General features: G+C 59.7%; 1 protein-coding gene across 17 annotated transcripts in view; it reads right to left on the bottom strand.

Annotated features, from left to right (window-relative positions):
- LRRFIP1 (LRR binding FLII interacting protein 1) overlaps nt 1–5,231 on the bottom strand; it is a 122,119-nt gene extending 116,888 nt beyond the window's left edge. For all 17 annotated transcript variants that reach the window (XR_009866035.1, XR_009866057.1, XR_009866039.1 and 14 more), the window contains exon 1: nt 5,105–5,231. Coding sequence is in view for 3 of the 17 variants with exons in the window: in XM_062193868.1 (XP_062049852.1) it covers nt 5,105–5,194 (90 nt within the window). In the remaining 14 variants the exon portion in view is untranslated. The remainder of the gene's footprint in view (nt 1–5,104) is intronic.
- Between the last annotated feature and the right edge of the window lie 20,346 nt (nt 5,232–25,577).

Genomic DNA, 25,577 nt, shown 5'->3' with positions numbered 1-25,577 from the left:
GAACAACTGGGACTAGAACTGGCACCCATATGGGATGCCGGCACCGCAGGCAGAGGATTAACCAAGTGAGCCACGGTGCCGGCCCCTTGACATACTTTTTTAATTTTTAAAAATATTTTTATTTTACTTGAAAGGCAGAGAGAGAGGGAGGGAGGGAGGGAGGGAGGGAGGGATCTTCCATCCACTGGTTCACTCCTCAAATGTCCACAAGAGAGAGGGAGAGGGAGGGAGGGAGGGATCTTCCATCCACTGGTTCACTCCTCAAATGTCCACAACAGCCAAGGCTGAGCCAGGCACAAGCAGGAGCCCTGACCTTGTCTGGGTCTCCCAGGCAGGTGCCAGGGACCAAGCATTTGCTGACCACAGGGTGCCCATCAGCAGGAAACGGAGGTGGGGCTGGGCTCAAACCCAGACACTTGGAGACCGGATGCAGAGGTCCCGAGGGGCGGCTTCAGGGCTGCACCACACGCCAAAAGGCCACCGCGGGGCCCTGCGGCGGACGGCAGAGTCCTCCCATGAAATGGAAGATGGTGGCACGCAAGAGGAAGACCAGAGACACAGCAAGCAAGAGCACGGGGCTCTCGCTCCAGAGAGCTCGTGCCTCGTGGACGCCCCGCGGCTTGGAGGCCAGCTGGGGACAGGAGTCCCGGGGGGTGGGGAGAAGTCTGCTTCCCACAGGACGCTGCCTGGCACAGGGCTGCCGATGGAGCCGAGCAGTGGGTCAAGGAAGCCGTGTGGGCTGGGGCCTCGTGCCCCTGAGTCACCGCATGACTTCAGGCAGGTCCCCCTGCGTCTCCGAGCCTGCTCCATGTCCAACCCTCCTGGGTTGTCCGTGTTAACTCTGGAGCAAAGCCTCTTACGGTGTCCAGCACAATGCAGCTCTAAAAACAACCCCATTCCCAGCACCCCCTCCCCGTCCCACGCCCTGACGGAGCTCTTGGGTGCCAAGCGTTGGCACGAGAGGCCAGCTGCCTTGGCTTCCATCGCATCACGAAGCCTCCTCCCGCCCTCCACAGGCAAACCGGCCCTAAAAGCACTGAGACATCACTAAAGACTCCCCCAGAAAAGGGAGGGGCAGACGGACAGCTGGCTGCGACAGGAATAGCTGGGGTGGGGCCACGGGCCAGCAGAGGCCAGTGCACTGTCCACAGCTGAGTCCTGTGTTTCCTTCTGTACTGGGAATCGCACCAGCAGCCCAAGGTCCCAGGAGCAGGGTTCGCTCGGCCTTTGTGATGAAACCCACGGGGAACACTGGTTCGGGTCCTCGGGAACCCTGTGGTGGTTAAGCTGGGATTTGGGCCGGCCGGCTCCTCACGGTGGACGGCCCTATGTCCTGCCAGGTGCTTTTGCCCCTGACTCCTCTGCCTTCCCAAGGTGGGTGGGTGCCTGATGCGGCCCCCCACTGCAAACCCACGGTGACAATGACGACACCACCCAGTCGGGGACTGGTCGGTTGTTGTCCCCCTGCTAGCCTGGGGAAGGCAAGTCCACAAAGAGAAAGGCACAAAGGTGGTGGTTGAGAGCCGACGAAGCTCGGTCCTGAACGGCCTTGAGGCCTGAGCAAACAGGGGACAGCGTCCCCCGACAGGCTGCTGCGTGCGCGCTACCTGGGAAGGATGGTGGCCAAGAGCAACCTGCAAGGGTTCCGAGTGAAACCACGGCCCGTGTGTGGGGGACTGCCCCTAACGAGGGGCGCGCCGTGGACGGACATGTTCACCGGGGCCCAGCGAGGAGCAGGTGGCCGAGCCTGGCCCTGCGGTGAGCTCAGGAGTGGGGTGCACTCCACAGGGATGCTTCCACCTGCCAGTGGCATGCTGTGTCCTCAGCTGGGTCAGCCAGGGACTCAGGCTGCCCTGGGGGCGCTGGGACCCCTTCCTCCACAAGGCCACATCCTTGCAGCCATGGGCACCAATCCAGTGAAAGAGGCCGGAGCCCTGAGCGGCCTGCACTCACAGGTGGGGACATCAGCCTTGGTGGGACCGATGTGCTGCACGCCCAGGGGACACAGGTCACGGCGGGACCACGCTGGAGGGCCCTGTCCTGCTGAGTGGCAGCTGCTACTCACAGCTGGGTCTGCCCTGGGTGGGGCTCTCCATCCCGGAGCAACCCTGGGAGCTGCCTTGGGCTCCGGGAGAGCATCATCCCATTACTCAGGGCGCAGTGTCAACAAGGCCGGGGACACCACCAGCCCGCCGCAGCGTGGTCCATGGGGAAAGAAAACCCTGCCTGCCCCAGAAACACCCCTCCCGGCTGTGAGAACCAGGAACTTCTCAGAGCGTGGTCCTGGAAACACTGAGCCCGACTCCCAGACCAGCAAGACAGTGAGAAGAGATGACATCCAACATGCCTACGGTGGCTGACAAGGGCCACGCTGTGTACCGCACACCTGCCTGGACTCGGCCGCAGGCCATGGCACACACCTGCCTGGAATCAGCTATGTGCCATGGCATACACCTGCCTCGACTTGGCTACGTGCCATGGCGTACACCTGCCTCGACTCGGCTACGTGCCGTGGCGCACACCAGCCTGGACTTGGCCGCAGGCCGTGGTGTACACCTGTCTCAACTCGGCCGCGTGCTGTGGTGCACACCAGCCTGGACTCGGCCGCGTTCCGTGGCTGTAGAGCCCACCCCCTCCCAGCAAGCACAGCCCCCTTGGTGACGGAGCCCAGCTCTGGCTCCTGCTCCAGAGGCTCTGGGCCCCCTGCTCATGGCCATGGCCGTGGCCTCAGCCAGAATCTCCCCACTCCCTCTGGAAGGCACATTCCTGGACGCCTGACCCAGGTCCACCCCACTCCCTGCCACGTTCCTAAGGGCTCATCCCTTCCGTCCTCCACACAGCCTCAGAGGAAGCTGGCTCTGCCCACTTCCAGGACGGGCCTGCCCCGGGTCCAGTGTCCTGGTCCCAGTGCATGGCCCAAGGGATGCTGGGGGACAGGTGGAGGTGTATCAGGGAGAGCTGCTGGGTGTGGGTGTCAGGACAGCCCCCAGATTAGGCAGGGGGCGGCTCGCAGGGACAGCCAGGAGGGGGCCACCCCATGGGGGGACGGCCTGGCAGAGCCAGCCGTGGAGCTGCCATGGGGTCGAGAGGCCCGAGCTGCCGGTGAGGCTGTGGGAATCCTGCCAGGCCCTGGACTTTCTGCACCCCAGCCCAGCCACCTCCTCTGAGGACCCCAACGTGTTCAGAGCTGTGTTCTGGCAGCCCAGGCATCCTGTCTGAAGGGCACACTGTGTGTGTATGTCTCTGTAAGAGTCTGTGTCTGTGTGTATCTGTGCATGTATGTCTGAGTATATGGCCTGTGTGTGCACATGTGTCTCTGTGTGTGCATGTGTGTCTCTGTATCTCCCTGTGTGCATGTCTCCGTGTATGCATGCGTGTCTGTGTATCTGTATGTGTGCATGTGTCTGTGTATCTGTGTGTGTGCTCGTATGTCTGTGTATATGTCTGTGTGCGTATCTGTGTATCTTTGTGTAAATGCATGTCTGTGTGTCTGTGTCTCTGTACATGTGTGTCTGTGTATGTGTGTATCTTTGTGTCTGTGTGCATGTATGTCTGTGTGTTTGTGTCTCTGTGCATGTGTGTCTGTGTGCCTGTCTGCTACCCTCGCCCTTTCCAGTCCTGGCAGCTGGGGGATTCCTACCCTCCCTCTCAGAGAGAACACAGGCCCTGAGGAGGGGGAGGAGCTCCCTCCCCCAGGACTTCACAGCCAGGGTCTGACCAAGTCCATCTCTGTGACTGGCAGCTGCTGCTCCCTGGTGGGAGGCGGGGCCTCGGGCTGCCAGCCGGGAGCATCCCCCCCCCCCCCCACCGTTTCCAGCCGATCTATTTTTATAGAACAGGCAGATAAGAGCAGACCTGAGAGACTCATTCCTCTCGTTCCTTTGTCCCACAGCCACCAGGGGAAGACAGGGCCCAGCGTTCCCCGGTCAGCTCTGGTCCTGTCCAGATACACGCACATGGGGCTGCCTTCATGGGGAAGGGTGCTGCTACCATCCAGGCCGCTACAGGTGGCCAATGCCCGTATGTGGCCAAAGGCCCTCTCAGCGCCTGTGCCTGCTGCGCCCGGCTCCGTGCTGAGCTCTGGGGATGCAGAGGTGAGAAAGACGTTGGTGGCCTGGGTATGACCTTCTCCAGGTGAGCACGTGATGACGACCACAGCAGGTGCCACAGGGAGGCGCGGAGGCTCAGCCTGGGGCGAGGCAGGCATGGCGTCTACACCGGCCCCCAGGGTCGCCTAGGAGTTTGCCCAGAAAGCCCTATTCTGTCTCACACCAGGAAAACAAGTCTTTCTCAGTGAATACTCAACGAATGCTGGTGGCCGCCCCAAAAGGCAAAGCCCGGGGGTTCAGGCCGGGGGACACCCCAGGTCCCAGGAAGCATGTGGCTCTGCGCCCACAGCAACCCCCGCTGCCAGGAAGTTTCCCCAGGTGGGACTCGGGACCGCACGGCAACCCTCCCTCAGGCTGCCCCTGGGCGGCCGTGCACACGTGGGCACTCGTCCCTCTCCGTCCCCACGCGGGCTGGGCACACAACCCCAAGGCCACAGCGGGAACACACAGGCTTCCTTTGTCCCCTGGAGACCCCAGCGACAGCTCCCTTCCCCCCCCCCACTGCCATTCGCAGGTGGCCTTGCGGCTGAATCCCCCCTCCCGGGATGGGAAAAGGGCCTCGGAGTGGACACCCAGCAGGGCGTGGGGTTCACCGTGCCCAAAGTTCACTTCCCCGCAAGCCCTGGGCTGCAGTCAGCCGCCCGACTTCCACCGAACCTCGCCGGGCGCCTGCACCCCGCATCAGCGCCGCCCAGACTCAGGACGCGGGGGACCCCCACAGGCACCCCCTCCAGCGCAAACGGCAGCCGAACACGCGGACTACTGCGGCAGAGCCACGCGGCCTCGGGGGTCCCCCACAGCACCGCCCGCAGCGCACAAAGCGGGCACTCGCCCCCCGCGGCCCGCCCGCGCCCCGCCGCAGCTCCTGCGCCCCTGCGTGGCTCGCGCGGGGCCTGTCCCGGGCCGAGGACACGCGGGGTCCGCAGGCCGCCGGCGCGAGCGGGGGCGCGGGGAGACCCGGGCCGGGCCCCGCACCGCCGTGGGCCGCGCCTCACCTCGCGCGCGATCTGGTGTAGCGCGTCGTCCTCTGCCGTCAGCCGCTCCCGCGTGGGGAGCCGCTTGCGCCCGGAGCCCGGGGTGCCCATGTCCACGGCCGCGCTGCCCGCAGCCGCCCGCCGTCCACCGCCCCCGCGCGGCCCCGCCGGCCCCTCCCTCCGCCGCGGCGTCATGGCGTCAGCGGGCGCGGGGACGCGGGGACGCGGGCACGGGGGCGCGGGGCCCGCGAGGACGCTGGGGTCGGGGACTGCCGGGGCGCGCGCAAGGGAGGGCGCTGGGGATGCTCGCGGGGCCAAGGGCCGGTGGGCGGGGGCCAGGGGCGGTGCGAGGCGCACCCCGGGGTCGGCGGGCGGGCGAGGGGTCCTGGAGTGGCCGGCGGCAGGGCGGCGGCGGCGCTGGCGGAGCCGGGACCTCTGCGGGGCGCTGGGAAGGAAGGAGTCGGTGGGCACTGTGGGCTGGAGTGGGCGCAGGTGTGGTCCGGGCTCCACCTGCGCGGGGGAGGCCGGGCCGGGTCTGCGCCTTGCGGGTCTGGGTCACGCCCAGGTGTGTTCATATCAGCTGCTCGCTGCGCAGCGGGGTGACCTTGGCCAGAGCCCTGGGAATCCGAGCTGGAATTCGGGGTTCTGTCCACACCTGCTCTGGAGCTCACAGCCGGGACCGGTCACTCCCCTGTGTGTTCCCGGCTGGTGCCGCCCTGCGCTGGATACTGGGCTGTAGGAAAGGAACCCCCTGAGCTGCGCTGAAGGCCGCCATGGGCACTCAGTGGGTTTAAGGTAATTTGGGGGCCTAGGTACGGTTTCTAAAGCCTTGCCCAGCATACTGGCTGTTAGCCGTCCGTCTTGGGGAAAAGAGGCAGCCGCAGAGTGGAAACCCTGGGAGTGATGGGGATGTAGGGAGAAGTCTGGACAGGAGAAGGGTGGTGGGAGAGGGAAGGGGCCGCGCTGAGGCCACCATGAGTGTTTCCTGCAGACATGAGGATGCTTAACGTGTTGGCATATTTCCGACTGAGTGGATTGTGGTGGATTCTCGGTAACCCGGAAGCTGGGTGGAGGAGGGACAGGGAGGGGACCCCCGCGGTGGCAGGGCAGGACAGTGAGTTGAGTGACAGGGGAGGGAGGCGACATCCAGGACACACCTGCGTGACACCTGCGTGGCCCGAGGCGGGTTGGCAGGGCAGACTGTTGGTGTTGTTGCTGTGCTCCGAGCAGGTACTGCAGCTGGCGCGAGGTAGGCACCGGGGAGGTAGCTGGGTTGGATCTGATCCACTAAGTTCGCAGCACCCAGAGCCCTGACTCCTCAGGTACCAGGTCCTGGCTGGAGGAAACCGGGCAGCAGCTCTGGCTGTGCCCTGGACTTGCTGGTGGCCGCTGTCCAGCCCCACGGGTGTGTTGTGATGACTCCCCGTCTTTGCCAAGGCTCACGCATCCACCTGCAAGCAGCCAGGTGCTGTGCTGGAGCAGACGTGGCCACCGCCCTCTCGGCGCGGCTGATAGAGATGGCTGGGACCCTCATCCAGAGCCACGTCCAGGCTCCCTGACTCCCCAGGGACCGCCTCTGCTTCCCTCTGTCCCTCATCAGAGCCCAGAGGCCCGTGTTATTCTAACCCTCCGATTCTGCCGCGTTGTACTCGTCTCTGTGCTCACACCGGGCATCCAGGGACAGCTGCATGAAGAGGGCCAGGGCCGGACTTGTGCCGGAGCCCAGTTCCCACCTTCCTCCTCCCTCTCCCTGCTGGGCTGCTGGGCCCAGAGCGGGCCAGGTGCCTCAGTGCCTGGCCCCTGGTTCCTGGCTGCTGAGGCGAGTCACCACGGCTTAGCCAGGATCCTTTCCTTCTCCACGAGAGGTCAGTTCAGAGCAGGACCCGGAGGAGATGCTTCGCTTCGCTCTCCTTATGCGGCTGCACACTTGGTGCCCGGCATAGGCACAGAGGTGTGTCCAGGGTCACATGCCACGTTCGTCTCCACGCCAGGTACCGAGGCTCTTCCCCAAAATACAGATGCCACCTTCAGGAGGGGCTGGTGACAAAGGGAAGGGGGCCACGTGGTGGAAACCAAGTGGAGTTTCCATCTCTGACTCCCTTCAGAGCAGGGGCGTGGGGTTCATGAGAATCCTCTTGGGGGAACAGGAAGAAAATACTAGAACTTCTATTGATGTGTGTTGAACCAAGAAGTTAAACATTCTCTTTATCTGTAAGTTCACTTTATCTTTTATTTTATTTTTAAAAAGTTCTTAATTATTTATTGAAAGAGTTACACAGAGAGGCAGAGAGAAAGAGAGAGAGAGAGAGAGAGAGAGAGAGAGAGGTCTTCCATCCACTGGTTCACTCCCCAAATAGCCGCAACAGCCTGAGTTGTGCCGATCTGAAGGCTGGAGCCAGGAGCTTCTTCCAGGTCTCCCATGTGGGTGCAGGGGCCCAAGGACTTGGGCCATCTTCTACTGCTTTCCCAGGCCATAGCAGGGAGCTGGATCAGAAGTGGAGCAGCCAGGACTAGAACCAGTGCCCATATGGGATGCCGGCACTGCAGGCAGCAGCTTTACCTGCTACGCCACAGTGCTGGCTCCTTTGTTTTGTTTCTAAGTTCACTTTTTGTTTGTTTGTAGTTCACTTTAATTGGCCATTTGTCATCTCACAAGGGAACACGGGGACAATGTTGGGAGCCGCACGGAATGAAGAGCATCTTCATAAGGAGCTCTGTGCAGTAGAGCGTGAAAACCAGAAATGCTACAGACAGTATCGACCAGAAATGCTACAGACAGTATCGACCAGCATGGAATCAGCTTCCCACTAGCACGGGATTCGTTAACTATGCATTCAGTTGGTTTTTAAAAAGCGAGTGACAAGGACCGACGCTGTGGTGCAGCGGGTTAACGCCCTGGCCTGAAGTGCCAGCATCCCATATGGGCACCGGTTCTAGTCCTGGCTATTTCACTTCCCATCCCGCTCTCTGCTGTGGCCTGGGAAAGCTGTGGAAGATGGCCCAGGTCCTTGGGCCCCTGCACCTGCATGGGAGACCCAGAGGAAGCTCCTGACTCCTGGCTTCAGATCAGCACAACACAGGCTGTTGCAGCCATCTGGGGAGTGAACCAGCAGATAGAAGACCTCTCTTTCTCTCTCTCTCTCTCTCTCTCTCTCTGCTTTTCTGTGTAACTCTGACTTTAAAATAAATAAATCTTTAAAAAAAAATTAAAAAGTGAGTGACAGAGGACTTTCAGCTTCTAGCGATGGAGAAGGAGCGTGCATCCAACCAGTCATCCTGCCATTTCAGTGATGAGCCTCCAGCGAGGCACAGGGAGCAGCCATCAGAAGGCTGAGAGTAACAGATGCAGTGCCCACGCCTGAAGCCAGGTGGCATCTGCTTCCCCAGAGGACGTGTCCAGCCTTCACGGTGCACTGGGAACAGGGTCCAAGACATACTGGACTCCCCAGGGGACAAGTCCAGCCTTCACGGTGCACTGGGAACAGGGTCCAAGACATACTGGACTGAGCGGTTAGATGGCAGAGTCCAAGTTCCAAGGGAACCTCAAAATGTGCAGAGTAACGCGTTCAGAAGCTGTTGCTGCATCCAGAACTAGGTGTATGGGAGCGGGGAGGGTGGGGGACGGCAGGAAGCCCAGGAGAAGGCGCTAGCTGGCAGGAGCCGCCTGGTGCTGTGGGGACGACATGAGGAGCTGGCGTCCACCAAGGCAGAGGGGCTTACCCAACGCCTCGAGCCTTGCACGGAACTCTGGGAAGGACCACGTCTTAACAGAAACACCACATTCCGGCACTGAGGCCACGACCGCCAGGCCAAAGCAGAGGAGCTCCATCAAAGCCTAGAGCCCATCTCGGTAGCACTGAGGTGGTACGCAGAGCCGAAGGAGAGAGACTGCTTCTTAGAACCAAGTCCAACGCTCTCCAAAAGAGGGTAGCAGAGTCCGGGCGAGGTGCTGCCCACCGTGTCCTGTACAGACACTTACTGGACAGAGAGCGAGGGAGACTCCTGGTCAAGAGGAAAAACCGTCGCTTGGAGAACAGCCATGGATGGCTCAGATGTTGGAGTAAGCGGACAAGCAACACAGAGCGGCCGTCAGATCTCGCTGAGGAACGGATTGGGAACTTCAGCAAAGATCTGGGAATTCCGGAATGAACCAGCTGGAAATCGGAGAACTGACAATGCAATATCTGTAAGTAGGACCTCATTGCGAGGTGGATGGTGAGCCTAGCAATGAAGATGCCTGCGTCTCGTACTGGAGGACCCGGTTCAGTTCCTGGCTCTGGCTCCTGATCCAGCTTCCTGCTGCTACAGACCCTGGGAGAAGCCGGGACGCTCAAGCACCAGGGCTCCTGGCACAGCTGGGGGGACCTGGACTGTGGTCCTGGCTCCCAGCTTGGCCGGCTCGGTCCCAGCTGTTTAGCGCAGTTGGGGGATGAACCAGCAGATGGGCGCTCTCAGATCTCTGCCTCTCAGATAAATAAATAATAAATTCATCGAATAATAATAGCAGATCAGATTGGATCATGTAGAAAAAGGGATTAGTGAGCCTTAGGAATTGTCATAAAATGACCCTAACTGAATGACAGAAAAAACGTTAAAATAATTGTTGACAAAAAGGCCCAGGGATTCAGGCTCCCATAGTGGTCAATTAATTCTTGCCAAAGCCTAAGGTAATTCAGCAAAGAAAGAAAAGTCATTTTTAAGTAAACAGGGATGGAACAATTAGATATTTTTATGCAAAAATACATCATTTCACATGGCACACACTAACCTAATCACACTGGATTTTAGACCTGAACTTAGGAGCTAGCACTCTGAGGTAGCTGTTTGGCATTGCGGCTCCACCCCTGGGCACCTGCGTCCCATACTGGAGTCCGCGGGTTCGGGTCCCAGCCCTGCTTGTGAACAAGCCTCCTGCCCATGTGCATTGTGGGTGGCAGCAGGCGATGGCTGGGTCCCTGCTGTCTACACGGGAGAACACAGGAGTCCCTGCCCAGCCCTGGCTGTTGTGGTTTTGTGAGTGAGTCAGCAGATGGAAAATTTCCCTCTCCCCTGCCTTACACACTCTGCGCGCACACACACACACACGCCTCCAAATAAGTAAATTAAGTTTAAGACTTTAAGCTAAAATACAACATTTCTAGGAGAGAATGTAGAGCCAGGCAAAGACTTCAACTGTTGTACACAAAAGTAATGAGTTTTGGTATTTCATGCATGTTATTGAAATTAAACATTTCTGCTTATTTAAAAACTTCATTATGAACATGAAAACAACAAGCCGCAGAGTGGGAGAAGTAAATGTGGCAAAGCACTTGTCTCCAGAATGCGGACTACATAAGGGCTTCCTACAAATCAACAAGGGATAAACAGAGCACTCAGGGAATAGGAGACCTCAAGGTGGTTATTATCAGAGAGAAGCAAAATCAAACCACGGTGAGCTCCAGTGCACGCTCGTTAGTGTCTGCAGGCAGAAGGACCGACAAGGGGCCGGCACCTGCGGCACCAGCACCCTGTTTGGATGCTGGCTGCTTTACTTCCGATCCAGCTCTCTGCTATGGCCTGGGAAAGCAGCCGAGGATGGCCCAAGTGCCTGGGTCTCTGCACCCACGTGGGAGACCCAGATGAAGCTCCTGGCTCCTGGCTTTGGCCTGGCTCAGAACCAGTGGATGAAAGATCTCTCTTTCTGTGTCTCTCCCTCTCTGTGCAATACTGCTTTTCAAATAAATAAACCTTTCCAAAAAATAAAGACTGGGCAGACCAAGCGCCGGTGAGGGTGGAAAGCCCACACGTTGCTGGGGGGAAGGTGAATCAGATGCAGCCCTGGATCCAGCCACTCAGCCCGGAGGCGTCGACCCAGCAGGATGCGAACAGGCCCGCGAAGGGCTGTGGCCAGGACACAGATCCTAACAGCCAGAAGCTGCAGACACCACGCCTGTTCACTGTGACTGGGTTTGCTGCTGGTGGTTAGCGATGCCCGAACACAGGCGACAAGGGGAATGCGTCTCAGAAATTCTACATTGCGTGGACGAAGACAGAAAAATGTACAGACCGAATGGTGACATTTATGTGAAATTCTGGAGGCCGGAAAACGAAGTTATGACGATAGGAGAAGAGCAGCCACCTTTCAGGAGGGGTGGGTTGGCCACGAGGAGATCTGGGGGCTGATGGAGATGACCTCTGTGTCCGTGAGGTGGTTATTGGTGGGGCGCAGCCGACAGCCCCAGTTTGGCTGGGAGGGGACTTCCCGAGAGGCGGGACTTCAGTTCTACAACTGGCGGGAGTCGGGCACCCTAGACTTCGTCCATGTACACATTCACCAAAACTTAGTGTTTAAAAAAATATTTGAGAGGCAGACGGGGAAGGGGGGAGGGGGAGAGAGAGCGAGCGAGCGAGCGAGCTCTCCCTCCCCTCCAAAAGTTCAACCCCCCAAATTCCCATAAGGACCAGGGCTGGGTTGCAGCCAGGATCCAGGAGCTCAATCCAGGTCTCCCACATGGGTGGCGGGGACTCGACTCCTTGAGCCGTTCCGTGTAGCCACCCAGGCTCCGCATTAGCAGAGTGGAACTGGGCTCAACCCCAGGCGCTCGGATACAGGAGGCAGGCGCCCCAGGCGGCAGCTTAACTGCTCGGCCAGACACCTGCCCCCACACTTGGGGGCTCTTTGCACGTAAGATTAATCTGTGCATCTTGTTATGGGTAAATTATGCTTCAGTTAAAAAGAGGGATCACGGGAAAACAGCCAATGGGAACAGAAGCAGGCAGGAAGGGGGTGTTGGCCCTTCAGGTGCCGGATTGGGCTCACAGCTTTACTGCGAGAAGTTTTGGAAGGCCCATCCCTTGGGAGGCCGCCTGACACGCCTCTTCCTCCAGCTGTGTAGACGCCGGGAGTCAGGGCCCGGTGAGTGGAACTGGTGCTTCGCACATTTGTCACCTGTTTTCTGGGAGAGCGGAGGAAGTGTCCCATCACTTCTCCCCCTGACCATTTGCTGTGGGGCCTCAGAGACCCTGGGCACCCTGGTTTCCTACAGAAAAACCACAGGTGACACGAGGGCTTGAAGATGGAGAGGCCACCGACCCCCCTCCCAGGCTGGCCAGGGCCCCATCTGTGCAAGGGGTCACGAAGCTCATTCCCTGTTTCTATCCATCACTCTCCCACTGTCCTCGCTCCCTGGGTTGAGCATCTGTAACCCGGGGGCGGAGCCGGGCGTGGGCTGCGCTGGGATTTTGCACCTGCTCAGGTGGCCTTCTTGGTGGGTGGGTGCCTCTGCAGTCACCGACGGGTCCCATGCGCCTGTCCGCCGCTGGGGGCGCTGTGAGGACTCAGCTGCTTTTCCCTGGGGCGGTCACTGTGTCGATGGCCAGAGTGGGGTCCTGACCCATCGGTCTGCCCCAGTCCTCCAGGGCGGAAGCGGAGCACGCGTGTTTTTTCATCTCTCTCCTTGTTACAGGAAGATGCGTGCGTATTTTCGGCTGTGGCTTTGAAAAGCACTCTATGTCCTCAGTTTGCCAGTTTTAAAATAGCACATATGTGTCATCAAATCTTTCGCTATGCTGACTCATGCTCCCAGGACTTTTTCTGGGAGAAAGTCACTGGAAATTTCTACATTGTGACAGCCGCAGGGACCAGCGTCGTGGTGCAGCGGTTAAACTGCTGCTTGAGACGCCAGCGTCCCATAGGCGCACCGCCGGTGCGAGTCCTGCTGCTCTGCTTCTCACCCAGCTCCCTGCTAATGCGCAGGGAAGGCTGTGGAGGATGGCCCAAGCCCTCGGACGCCTGCCACCCAGGCGGGAGGCCCGTATGGCGTTCCAGGCTCCTGGCTCAGGCCTGGCCCAGCCCTGGCCATGCAGCATCTGGGGAGTGAGCCAGTGGATGGCAGATCTCTCTGCCTCTCTCTCCCTCTTTGTCTGTAACTCTGCCTTTCAGACGCTAATACCGCTACTAATAAACTTAAAGACAGCAGCAAACAGGACACAACGTGGAAGGGCTGGGGCTGGGGTCTCAGCCATGACGGCGCCCGAGGCACTGACCTGAAAGGGGCATCGAGCACCAGTGCCCCACCTCTGGGGAACATTCTAGAAAAGTCATTTGCCAGTGTCTCGTCTGTGACCTGCCTCAAGCTGGAGTGCTTATAGCCACGTTCCCAGACGGAGAGCAGTCTAAACACTTGGTAAAACCCAGGCTGGCTCCAGCAGACCACGGCGTGTCTTTCTTCTGTGGCCCATGGCTTTCTTTTCTTTTCTCTTTAAGATTTATTTATTTATTTGAAATGCAGAGTTACACACAGAGAGAGAGAGGAGAGGCAGAGGGGGAGAGAGAGAGAGAGAGAGAGAGAGAGAGAGAAGAGAGAGAGGTCTTTTATCCGCTGGTTCACTCCCCAACTGGCCGCAACAGCTGGAGCTGAGTGATCTGAAGCCAGTAGCCAGGAGCTTCTTCCAGGTCTCCCATGTGGCTGCAGGGGCCCTAGGACTTGGGCCATCTTCTACTGCTTTCCCAGGCCACAGCAGAGAGCTGGATCAGAAGTGGAGCAGCTGGGACTCGAACCAGCGCCCATATGGGATGCCGGTGCTGCAGGCGGTGGCTTTACCTGCTAAGCCACAGCGCTGGCTCCCATGGTTTTCTTGCAGTTAAATTTCATCACAATACAAGACAGGATCCCTGAAGGGCTCACACGCAACAAGCCCCATGAAGTCTGTCAGCACAGAGCCCAGCGCGCCACAAATGCGCCAGGGAGTGCCTGCTGTGTGCGGAGTGTGGAGAGTGGGTTGACCTACACAGAGTTCCTGCCTGCTGGGGGTCCCGATGGAACGGGTGGGGTTGATGATGAGCCGAGCGCGTGGGTAATCAGCCCACACCGCTCGCAGCTTGGAAGGCGAGGAAGGAGCCGGCCGTGAGGATGAGGACGGCTGTGTCCCACAGGTGGACGTTGTAGCAGAGCCGTCAGGCAGGGGAGGGCGTGCACGGCCGCCTGCCGTTCCCTGGGCCTCGCGGCCCTGCTTCCACCGCCCTGAGGGTGGACGTTCTAACCCACGGCTGCGTCCTCTCGGGGACTCCCCTCTGCTCACTCTGAGAAGGGGACTCGGGGCCCTCGCTCCACTCTGGACCGCAGCTGGTGACCTGGGCACAGAGACGCGGCTTCTCCCCCAGCGAGCATGCACAGCTCTCCCAGTGACCTGGGAGCAGGCAGGGAAGGCGAGGAGTGGCCAACCCACCTGGCCGAGGGACCGATGGCTTTAGGGACAGGATGGGGGTGGGCCAGGGCTGAGAGGGCCGAGGGCTGATCCAGGGAGGGCTGATCCCGGGGTGGGGGGGACAGGACCAGGGGGTGGGGCGAGGGCTGATCCCGGGGGGGGACAGGACCGGGGGGTGGAGCGAGGGCTGATCCCAGCGGGGGGGACAGGGCTGAGGGGGGGTGAGGGCTGATCCCAGGGAGGGGGACAGCTCTGGAGAAGGGGCTCAGACAGAGAAGAGACGTGTCGGCAGGTGTTGTGTGTGTGTGTATCTGTGAGTGTGTGTTAGTGTACATGTGTGTATGTATGTGTGAGTGTGTATGTGCAGTGTATGTGTGTGAGTACATGCAGTGTGTATGATGTGTGTGTTAGTGTGTATGTATGTGTGTATGTGCGGTGTATGTGTGTGAGTACTTGCAGTGTGTGTGATGTGTGTGTGTTAGTGTGTATGTATGTGTGAGTGTGTAAGTATGTGTGTGTGTGAGTGTGCATGTGTGATATGTGTGTATATGTGTGGTGGGTATATGTGTGAGAGTGTGTGAATGTGTGAATGTGTGTGTGAGTGTGTGTGTGTGGTGTGTGTGTATGTGAGTGTATGTGTGTATATGTATGAGTGTTTGTATGTGAATGTGTGTATATGTGTGTGGTGTATATATATATGTGTGTGTGTGGTGTGTGTATATATGTGAGTATATGTGTATATGTGTGTGGTGTGTGTGTGTCTGATGTGTATATGTGTATATATGTGTGCGTGTGTATATGTGTGTGCATGTGTGTATATGTGTGTGTATATGTGTGTGGTGTATATGTGTGGTGTGTGTGTATGTGTGATGTGTATATGTGTGTGGTATATATGTGCATAGTGTGTGTGAGTGTGTATGTATGTGTGTGTGGATGTGTGATGTGTGGATGTGGATGTGAGTGTGAGTGATGCATCTTGGGAGTTCTGCTCTGGGAGCTCAGCTTGATTCTGGGAAGACTTGGGCAGGGCATCGCACAGTGTCTAGAGGAGCACCTGGGGGATCAGCTGACCGCGGGCAGCCTAGCAGAGCAGCCTGGGAGCTTTGCTCTGGGCACAGTGGGAGGCTGGGGGGAGCAGAGGCTGGCGCCAGGCAGGGCTGCCCAGTACCAGTGGCTCCAGGCAGGGTGATGGGTGCTCCATGACGAGTGCCTGCAGGCCCAGGGCACCTGGGGCGTGCAGCGGTCAGCAGAGCGGAACACGTCCCCCTCATGCCCTTGGGAGCAAGCGGGGAATGCAGGGGTGGCCATTCCACGCTCAGCTGGCCCAGGACGCACATCACACAGGTGCGAATTCAGAGCTCTCTCTGCAGACAACAGAACGAAGGGTCTGGCCGACAAGACGCTGGCCACGGGCCCGCTGACCGGAAGACGGCAGCATGGCGACTTCACCACCCACCGGCCCGGGTGCCCTCCCTGGGACTTCCCGAGGCTCTCAGAACAGCCGCTGGTGTCTGCTCCCCGGGGCCCAGTGCATTCTCGGTCCATGAGCCCTCACGTCCTGGAGCAGTATCAGACCCGGCTGTCACGTGGTGGAGTTTCCATTTAACGATGCTTGCTAATGCGACAGCCACACTTGGTGTGTCTGCCCTGCTCTGTCCCCTGCTCGGGGCTTCCTGCTTCTGTGATGTTTGTCCATCTTCCCCGCTGCCCCCATGCCCCCTCCCCAAGCTTCTCTGGCAGCTGATGGGCCTCAGGGGACCGAATGTGAGTTTGGGATGGGAGTGGAATGACTCGCAGCTGGGTGTGGTCGGTCCTTCGCCCACACTTTTGCCGTGTGCTGCTGTGAGCACCGAGGAGCTGGGTAGCTCTCGCTGCTTCCTGGCCTGGCTGACCCTGGCTCCCACCACCAACCTCCATGGACAGCTACTCACACATGGCTTCCTCCAGGTACCTCAAACAGGTTGGCAACTTGCAGACAAAAAACATCTTCAGGATGTGCTTTGGAGAGGCCAGCGTTGTGGTGCAGCAGGGTAAGCTACTGCTTGCGACTCCAGCACCCGTATCAGAGAGCTGGCGCCAGTCCCGGCTGCTCTGCTTCTCGTCCAGCTTCCTGCTAATGGGCCTGGGGAGGCAGTGGACAATGGAGCCTCTGCCAACACATGGGAGACCAGTGAGGACTTCCCGGCTCCTGGCTTCAGCCTGACCCAGCTCTGGCTGCTGCAGCCATTTGGGAAGTGAATCAGTTGATGAAAGATCTCTCTCTCTTTCTCTCTCCCCCTCTGTCTCTCTCCCTCTCCCTCTCCCTCTGTCTTTCTCTCTCTCCTCTTTCTCTCTCTCACACACACACACTCTCGCTCTGCCTTTAGAATGCATCAAGAAATAATAAATCGTTGAAAATGTATGTTGCTGTGTGTGCACCAGGGACGGGCTCTGTGCTGGATCCCGAGCACCCCAACTCCGTTCTTCCTGCCGCCTCCCACGGCGTCCGCCCGGAGCCCCGTGTCTTCCACGGGGCAGGGGCTGAGGCTCAGAGGGCCCAGTGGTTTTGGGGACAGCCTGGCACGTCCCAGTCCACTTCTGTTCCTTAAACCCCAGAGGCTGTGGTTGCATCATCAAGGGAGGCTAATGGGGGTTCCACCAGGACAAGGGGGCCGGGCAGCTGCCAGGAGCCCCCAACCAAGAGGTCAGACAGGAAGGTCCGGGGGGCAGGGCCCTCTCCCCTGAAGAGTGGTTGGACAAGAAGGTCCCAGCACAGGGTCTCCCCTGCAACCCCCCAGTGGGCGGGGCTTCCGATGCACAGATGTCTGCTGTCCAGCTCAGTCCCTTCCTCGATTAACCGCACCAGCTCCCCATCCCTGCTCTTCTTTGTTCCCTCACACAGACGTGGGCTCCTGTCTGTCTCCCAGCCACACAGCCCTCAGGAGGCAGAGGGGGCTCCAAGGCGGCGCCCTGGGCTCCCTGCCTTCCAGGCTCTCTGCTTTCTGCAGGATGGCAGAGGTAGGGTGGAAGCTGGGGGGCCCCCAGTCAGGTCTCCGTGGACAGCAGAGGCTGAGGGTGCACCTGCAGAGGTTACAGGGGAGCACACCATTGCTTTGAGGGCTCCCCTAGACCCCACCTTGTCAGCAGTGGGGGGCCACAGGTGAGGGCCCTATCCCCCAGGGAGCCTGGCCGGGCCGGCTCTGCCCCTCCTGTACCAGCTGCAGCCTCCCTGTCCCTGCCCAGTCAGCAGGGGCCAGGCCACCATGCTGTCAGCTCCCAGCTGGAAGGAGAGATGGGCTGTGGGTGTCAGGGAATCCTGGCCACACCACGGTCTCACGGAGCAAGACTGAAGGGATTCAGTTCCAGGGGCCGAGTTACAACCTGGCACCTGCCTGTGCCGGCACCGCTCTCGATGTCAGCACTGTCCGGCTCCCCCTCCCCGCCTGCCTCCTTGGTTGTGCTCTACAGCCAAATCTTAGCCAGAGTGCAGCTGGGGACCTAATGCCGGGCACACCAAGAATATGCATGCCGGCTGTGTCTCTGTGCCTGCCGGTTAAGCTGGTGCACAGCACCCACTGGTTGGGGCCGGGCCGGGTGTCTAACTCAGGCCCAGGGGCCTGGCAGGGGCCCAGTCACAGGCAGGTGCTCAGAAGGGCCCCAGCCTTGGTCCGATGTTCTGTGCTGGGCCGTGAACCCTCTAAAGGCAGGAATAGCGCTGTTTCGTCTTAGTTTCCTGGGACTGCGGTAAGAAAACATCACAAATGGTGGCTTCGATGGTGAGACACAGAGAAGAGAGGGAGATCTTCCAGCCACTGGCTCATTCCCAAAATGCCCACAACAGCTAGGGTTTGGCCAGATCGAAGCCAGGGCCAGGGTCTCCACCTGGACCTCCCGCGTGGGCGGCAGGGACCCAGGTACTTGGGTCATCCCCTCTGCCTCCCAGGCGCATTGGCAGGAACTTGAATTGGAGGACCAGGGACTTGAACCAGCACTCCAGTGTGGACTGTGGGTGTCACAACACCAACCCCAATGTACTGTCATGGGGAATGTCCTCCTTTATCAAGTCTTCCTCCATCCTTAATCAATGTGTGTTAGTTTGATTTTTATCTGATACTTTATGAAACTATTCTTGAGATCATGGATGATGTTTTCTGGATTTTTTGCATACAAAACTATTCACAAATAACTGTCCAAAGGCCGTAATGGGTAAAGCTGCCACCTGCAATGCTGGCGTCCCATATGGGCATCGGTTCATGTCCCGGATGCTCCACTTCTGATCCAGCTCCCTGCTAGTGGCCTGGCGAAAGCAGCCATGGGTGGTACAAGCACTTGGGCCCCTGATATCCCCATAGGAGACCCTGATGGCTCCTGACATTGTCCTGGCCCAGACCCAGCTGTTGCAGCCATTTGGGGAGTGAACCAGCAGATGGAAGACCTCTCTCTCTCTCTCTCTGTAACTCTGAATTTCAAATAAGTAAATAAATCCTTTTTTTTTTTTTTGACAGACAGAGTGGATAGTGAGAGAGAGAGACAGAGAGAAAGGTCTTCCTTTTTGCCATTGGTTCACCCTCCAATGGCCGCTGTGGCCGGCACATCTCGATGATCCGAAGCCAGGAGCCAGGTGCTTCTCCTGATCTCCCATGCAGGTGCAGGGCCCAAGCACTTGGGCCATCCTCCACTGCCCTCCCGGGCCACAGCAGAGAGCTGGCCTGGAAGAGGGGCAACCAGGATAGAATCTGGCACCCCAACCGGGACTAGAACCCAATGTGCCGGCGCCGCAAGGCGGAGGATTAGCCTGTTAAGCCACGGCGCCGGCCAAATAAGTAAATAAATCTTAAAACTATCCAAAATTGGCACTCACTGTTCTTTATCTTTTTAAGACTTTTTCTTCTGCTACCACAGCCCACGAGCACAGGTGTATGATGCCATGGAGATAACAATGGTGACAGCAATCTTTGTCTGGCTCTCTGTTTTTAGCTGGGAGACCTCGACTCTCTCTCTGTTAAATGTAAGGTTGGTTCTGACTTTAAGCAGAGGTCTTCTGCATTTGAACTTCTTCATCCTAACCCAGGAGTTCAGCTGTCGGAGCTGGGGCACAGACCGGGCAGTGGGAATGGGGTGTGGCATCCTAGGCAGGGGCTTCCCTGCTGTGCCAAGTGCCCATTCCTGTGAGAACTTTAGAAGACGCTTTGGTCGTGGGTTTCAAAGGCATCCATAGATGGATGGGTTTGACCCGGGAGTTCTCTAGAATCGTGAATACAGAATTTTCTGTGTGTGTGTGTGTGTGTTCAACAAACACTTACCCATGCTGGTTTTGTGCTAAGCTTTGTTCCAGGCTATGGGGTTACAAGGCAAACAGAAGTTAAAAATTCCTACTTTGAAATCTCTGTTCTGGCTGGGGAATTGGTGGTAAAACCAGGCCGTCCAGAAAGGGGGTCTGGGAGGGTGGGCAGAGAGGGACTCACCGAGGGGTGGCTTCAGACCCTGTGGTAGGTTGACGGGGACCCCAAAACAGTGCCCCCCAAAAGATGCGTCCGAGCCTTAACGTCTGGTGCCTGTGAATGTGTCCTTTGCAAAAGGAGTCTTTGACGATGTGTTCAGGGTAAGAGTCTTCAGATAGAGCACCCCGGATTAGCTCTGTGTCCCCGCGAGCGTCCCCCCCGGGAGGGGGCAGGGAAGACGGCGTGTGGAGACGGAGCAGGGGTGCACGATGCTCCTCCGACCTGGGCCACCCCGGGCTGCTGGCTGCCACCAGAAGCCGAGAGAGAGAGGCGTGTGCTGTTTCCCTCAGCTGACAGAAGAAACCACCCCTGCTAACGCCCCAATTCCGGGCTTTGTGGTCCCCAAACCCGTGGTTTAAAGACACTATGGTGGTTATTTGTTACCACAGCCACAGGGAACCATGAAAGACCTGGAGTGGTGATAGAGGCAGGTGCGTAGCTGGGAGAAGAACCCTCCAGGGAGAAGGCACAGCACAGCAGGGGTAAAGGCCCTGAGTCAGGGTCGTGCGTGACCTGTTCAAGGCCTGTGACGCCTGAGTGGACAGAACCCCGGGATCAGAGCCAGAGGCCGGGGCGCAGGCCCAGGGACCAGGCAAGCAACAGCAGGGCTTGAACGCCAGTCCCAGTGAGACGAGAAGCCGGGAGTGGCATGGAGAGGCTCGGGTCCCCTGCTCTGACTCGGACGGACTCCCCTGCAGCTGCAGGGTTGAGGGGCGCGAGGCAGGTGCTGAGAGCCCCCACGAGAGGGCAGCAGTCTGCAGGGAGCCGGTGACCCGAGCGGAGGGTGGCCTGTGACCCGAGCGGAGGGTGGCCTGTGACCCGAGTGGAGGGTGGCCTGTGACCCGAGCGGAGGGTGGCCGGTGACCCGAGCGGAGGGTGGCCTGTGACCTGAGCGGAGGGTGGCCTGTGACCTGAGCGGAGGATGGCCGGTGCTGGCAGCAGCGAGCGGTGTTCAGAGTCCAGACTTAGAGCTCAGAGAACTCAGCGAGGGAAAGGCAGGAGACGGAGTTGGCGCTGGGAGATTCGGCCCCGGGCACTGAACGGAGAGGGGTGTCACCACATGCTGCCCACGTCCCTGTGAGCCAGGGACCCGGGGTTCCGGTGACGTGGAGTCCACGGCTGGTGGTTAGGAGAGAAGGTGGCCAGAGCCCCGTGGGAGTGGGTTCCAGAGAGAGCAAGAGCAGAGGGATTACCCAGCGGGCAGAGGTGGCGCTGGGGGAAGTGGGGCCCAGGGCTGTGGCACCTGGGGCAGGATTGGCTCTGCTGGCCTTGCTCTGCCCAGCCAGCTGATTGCTCAGGAATGTAACTTGGCAGGCAGAAAGCCCCACTGGAATTTTCCACTGAGATAAGCCAGGGTGAAGGTTTCAAGGCTTATCTCAAAGGCCACGGGAGAATAACCATCTCACTCAGAGTTGTAGCCTTGAGCACAGCTCTGCAGGGAGCCCCAGGGAGGAAGGTGAACCCCCCACCCCGCCCCCAAGACTTGCAGAAGTCCCCCTGGACGTCTGTCTGGTGCAGGGGTCACGGGCCGCCTGTGCCAGAAGGGGGGTGTGGAGGCAGTAGCAGCCTGAGCCCCCCGCTGGGGTCTCTCCCCGAGGACGGGCTGCTGGGTAAGTAGCCCCCTCTGCTGCCGGACAGCCGGGGGTGGGGAGAGTGTGGGAAGATGACCTACACGGAGGGGTCCACTCAGCATGGGACAGATGGGCCGTCCCAGGAAGCAGCTGTTCCAGCCACTGCAGAAGTCAGTTGGCGGGGGCGGGGTGGGGGCTGCACTGGGTGGGTGCCAGGTCCCCAGGGCCCTCCCTGCTCTGCAGTCCTGGGGGTGGCAGCCTGGGAGTGATGTAGGCAGGCAGATAGGATCAAATTGGTTAGGTTTGTGCGCTGGAAGACCACGCCTTCACCATGCCCCTGTGTGATCTACCCCACCTGTATGTCCACCTGTCAATCAGGCTACGTGGCCACGCCCCTTTGGAAGTGAAGCCTGGTGGGCCCTTCTTTTCCCTATAGCCCTTGCTGCCCGCGCCTTTGCCCACTCTCTGCTGGGTATGCATCCAGACTTTCCCATCTGCCTTAGGAGAGCCCTCACTCTCCTACCATTTGGCTTCATTTTGATTGGCGTGTGTGCCACAGAAAGCCTGGACAGGGGGCGGGGCCACAGTGCTGGCTTCACGGGCCCCTCCCGGCAGGGCAGGCGAAAGCTGTTCTTCAGAACTGGGCCCAGCCAAAAATAACCAGCGTGGCTGCTGGCTGCGTCCCCTGGGTGACCTGAGCAAATTATAATGTCATTGTTGTAAGATTACCACCACGGACACTGCTACTCCCATCATGCACCTGAGGCCCTGGCACCTCCCAGATTCCCACAAAAGGAGATGGAGATGGGCAGCACTCAGGCCCCGCCCCAAGCTCCACCCCCAGGCTTCCAGAGCCTATCACTGACTCAGCTCACCATGGAGGCCTGTGCTCCCTCGTGAGTGTGTACCTGTGTCCGTTCCTTTTTTCTTTCTTAAGATTTACCTATTTATTTGAAATGCAGTGAGAGAGATAGAGGGAGAGAGAGAGAGAGAGATCTTCCATCCTCTGGTTCACTTCCCAAATGGCTGCAATGACCAGCGCTGGGCCAGGCTGAAGCCAGGAGCCAGGAGCTCCATCCAGGTCCGCCTCGTGGGTGCAGGGGCCCAAGCACCTGGGCCATCTCCTGCTGTTTCCCCAGGGTTGTTAGCAGGGAGCTGGCTCAGAAGTGGAGCAGCCAGCACCCCAGTACGGAGCCACCACACCACATGCTGAACCCTGTACTCTACTTGTGGGTGCAAATCGGTCTCGCTCCTCTGCACACATTTGCCTACGTCTCATCCCTGCGTTTTCTCTTGCATCAAAGACAAGGACCTGGACCCGGGCCCCAGCACACCTCCTGGGTGTTTATGGTCCCTGCCCATGGGAAGGCATCTTCTGATAGACACGGGAGGCCACACGTGTGTCTCTCATGGTGATGGTGCTCGGTGATGGTCAGAGTGAGCCCCAGAGACCAGAAGAGAAAGGGAGAGGACCCAGGGACTTCCGCTCCCAGGCACTGTGCACTCTCAGCACGAGCTGCCCTGAGCTTATGGTGTGTGTCACCCTGACACCGCCTGTGCCACCCTGAGCTTATGGTGTGTGTCACCCTGACACCGCCTGTGCTGCCCTGAGCCTATAGTGTGTGACACCCTGATAATGCCTGTGCTGCCCTGAGCTTACGGTGTGTGTCACCCTGACACCGCCTGTGCCGCCCTGAGCTTATGGTGTGTGTCACTCTGACACTCTCCGTGCCGCTCTAAGCTTATGGTGTGCGTCACCCTGACACTGCCTGTGCTGCCCTGAGCCTAGAGTGTGTGCCACCCTGACACTGCCTGTGCTGCCCTGAGCTCACAGCCTGAGCTGCCCTGCTGGGGGACTTAGGCTGCAACAGGGCACCACGTGCGCTCTGATGTCCATCTGCCGAGGGGGGCAGTGCAGGTCCACTGTGGCTGCAAGCTCTTCCTTTGCAGCTTCCGGGAGCTCCTGGCCCTGCCCTGCCTTGGGGCAGGCGCTGAGGGTTCTGGGGCCACGAGCGTGGACTTTTATTTCTCACGAGGCAGCCAGGCCCCCTCCGCGGCCACACGGATGGCCTTCAGCTGTGTTCTCCCGGAAGAGGCTTCCCTGGCTCCTGTCTGGGACACCTGCTGCTGACAGCGTTGGGGGGACGAGGAGCCACACGGGGTCCTCCTGCGTGGCCCTGGTGCCTACTGGGAATGCCTCCCAGAGCATGTCCAGCTCCCATCCCTCCACCACCTCCACCCACCGCTGGGTCCTCTGTGCCTCTGCACCTGCGCTGGTCACTTCCACCGACTCACATGTGTGCCACGGTCAAGGGAGAGCAGGGCGCCTGTCTGCCTGGCTCTTCACAGCTCTGTGCTGTGTAGGGTCAGCCTGAGGGGGTCATGCAGGGTACCACAGGTGTAGGTACAAGAGTCCACACTGACCCACCACTCTCGGATTCTTTGGATCTCTCTAGAACCTTTGAAGCTCCTCCCCCTGCCCCCATAGCCTGGCATGAAGGGTCCATGTGTACCTGGGGGACGCCAGCCTCCCTGCCCCTGCCTGCCATGCCCGCGCTGGCCTGGCCCTGCCCTCCCCAGGTCCCCTGGCTGCCGCAGACACCAAGGGGCTCGAGAGGTCCCCGAGCTCTGGTCTTCCCAGGACGAGGCCTGGCTCTGACCCTCTGGCTGCCACGGAACTCCCTTTCTGGGAGTCAGAGCTGGCTGGGATGCCCTCAGCTCCCGCATCCCTGCCTCGAGATGAGCTGGGGGTCTTCCTCCCAGGGCCTGTGGGGCCCCTCCCCTGCAGGAAGGCAGGTGCTCCAAACATCTCTGCCGCTGGACAGGAGCCTTGGCTTGGGGCTAAGCTCCTGCACAGGCCAAGCTGAATGCCCGCCTGGGGCCACCCACACTGAAGTTCCATGTCACCGTGCCGAGACGGAGATGTTGACTGAGATATCAGGACCTGGGCCACCACGGCCCCGTGGCCCACATTAGCCAGAGTCATGGGGTCACAGCCCCCTGGCCCACACTGCCCAGGGTCAGGGACATCATATTCCCACGGCCCACACTGGCCAGGGTCATGGAGGTCACGGCCCCACAGCCCACACTGGCCAGAGTCATGGGGGTCACAGACCCACGGCCCACACTGCCAGGGTCATGGGGGTCACAGCCACAGCCCACACTGGCCAGGGTCATGGGGGTCACAGACCCACGGCCCACACTGGCCAGGGTCATGGGGTCACAGCCCCACGGCCCACACTGCCAGGGTCATGGGGGTCACAGCCACAGCCCACACTGGCCAGGGTCATGGAGGTCATGGCCCCATGGCCCACACTGCCCAGGGTCACAGGGGTCATAGCCACGGCCCACACTGGCCAGGGTCATGGAGGTCACAGCCCCATGGCCCACACTGCCAGGGTCACGGGGGTCACGGCCTCACAGCCCGCAGGGGCTGGCTCTAGCTGGCCTGTTAATTCAGTTCCCTCTGCCTCGCTCCTCGGACGCCCGACGGCACCTCATGTTGGACACCAGTCATCTTCCTGTCGCTCTGTGCGTCTGCCCCCCTTCACAAGGAAAGTAACCTGAAAGCACAGAACTTCTCGTTTCTTTGGTTCTTGGTCCTTTAGTCTGCGAAACCAGCCTCCCCTCCCTGGCGCACGGACGCACGGGCACACGGCCCCTCTTACAAGGGATGAGTGTCGCCGGACGGAAGCCAGTGAGACGGCCAAGCTGCTGTCGTCGTAAGAGGCCGCTTCACGCGCCACGATCCACCTGTCCCAGGTGTTCAGATGGGGCCGGTGGCGTCTCTCCTGGACCGGTGGCTTCCAGGCTGGGGCAGGGGACAAGGACGCCGCTCCACAGGGGACAGTCCCCCAGGCCAGGCTGCTCACACGGTGGGGAGGGCTGCACCCAGAGGAAATGGCTGTGGCAGAGGCACTGCGGAGGTGATGGGAAGAGCCCCAGAGGAGCCTGGGACAGGTGCCCCTCTGGCATCGGACCCCACACCCCACAGCACAGAGGACATGGGGACCACCGAGCCTGCTCCCCGGCGTCATGAGAACCCGCTGAGACCCAGCGTTCTGTGTGCTGGTTCCTCCTTCATCAACCTCCTCTCTCTGCCACGGGCCAAACCCCACCACCCAGGGCTGTGGGGAAGAGAGGATTCAGCAAGTCTGGGAATTCTGGGACTGGAGGCTGGTGAGGAATTCGGGAGGACCAGGAGGAGGGGCCCTTCCCTCTCTTCTGCCTGGCCCCGCCCACTGCAGGGAGGCCACG

The sequence above is a fragment of the Lepus europaeus genome, chromosome 1, assembly GCF_033115175.1.
Source record: "Lepus europaeus isolate LE1 chromosome 1, mLepTim1.pri, whole genome shotgun sequence".
NCBI classification, from domain to species: Eukaryota; Metazoa; Chordata; class Mammalia; order Lagomorpha; family Leporidae; genus Lepus; species Lepus europaeus.
The sequence above is the reverse complement of the archived record's forward strand: the minus strand, read 5'-3'. Positions and strand labels throughout refer to the sequence as shown.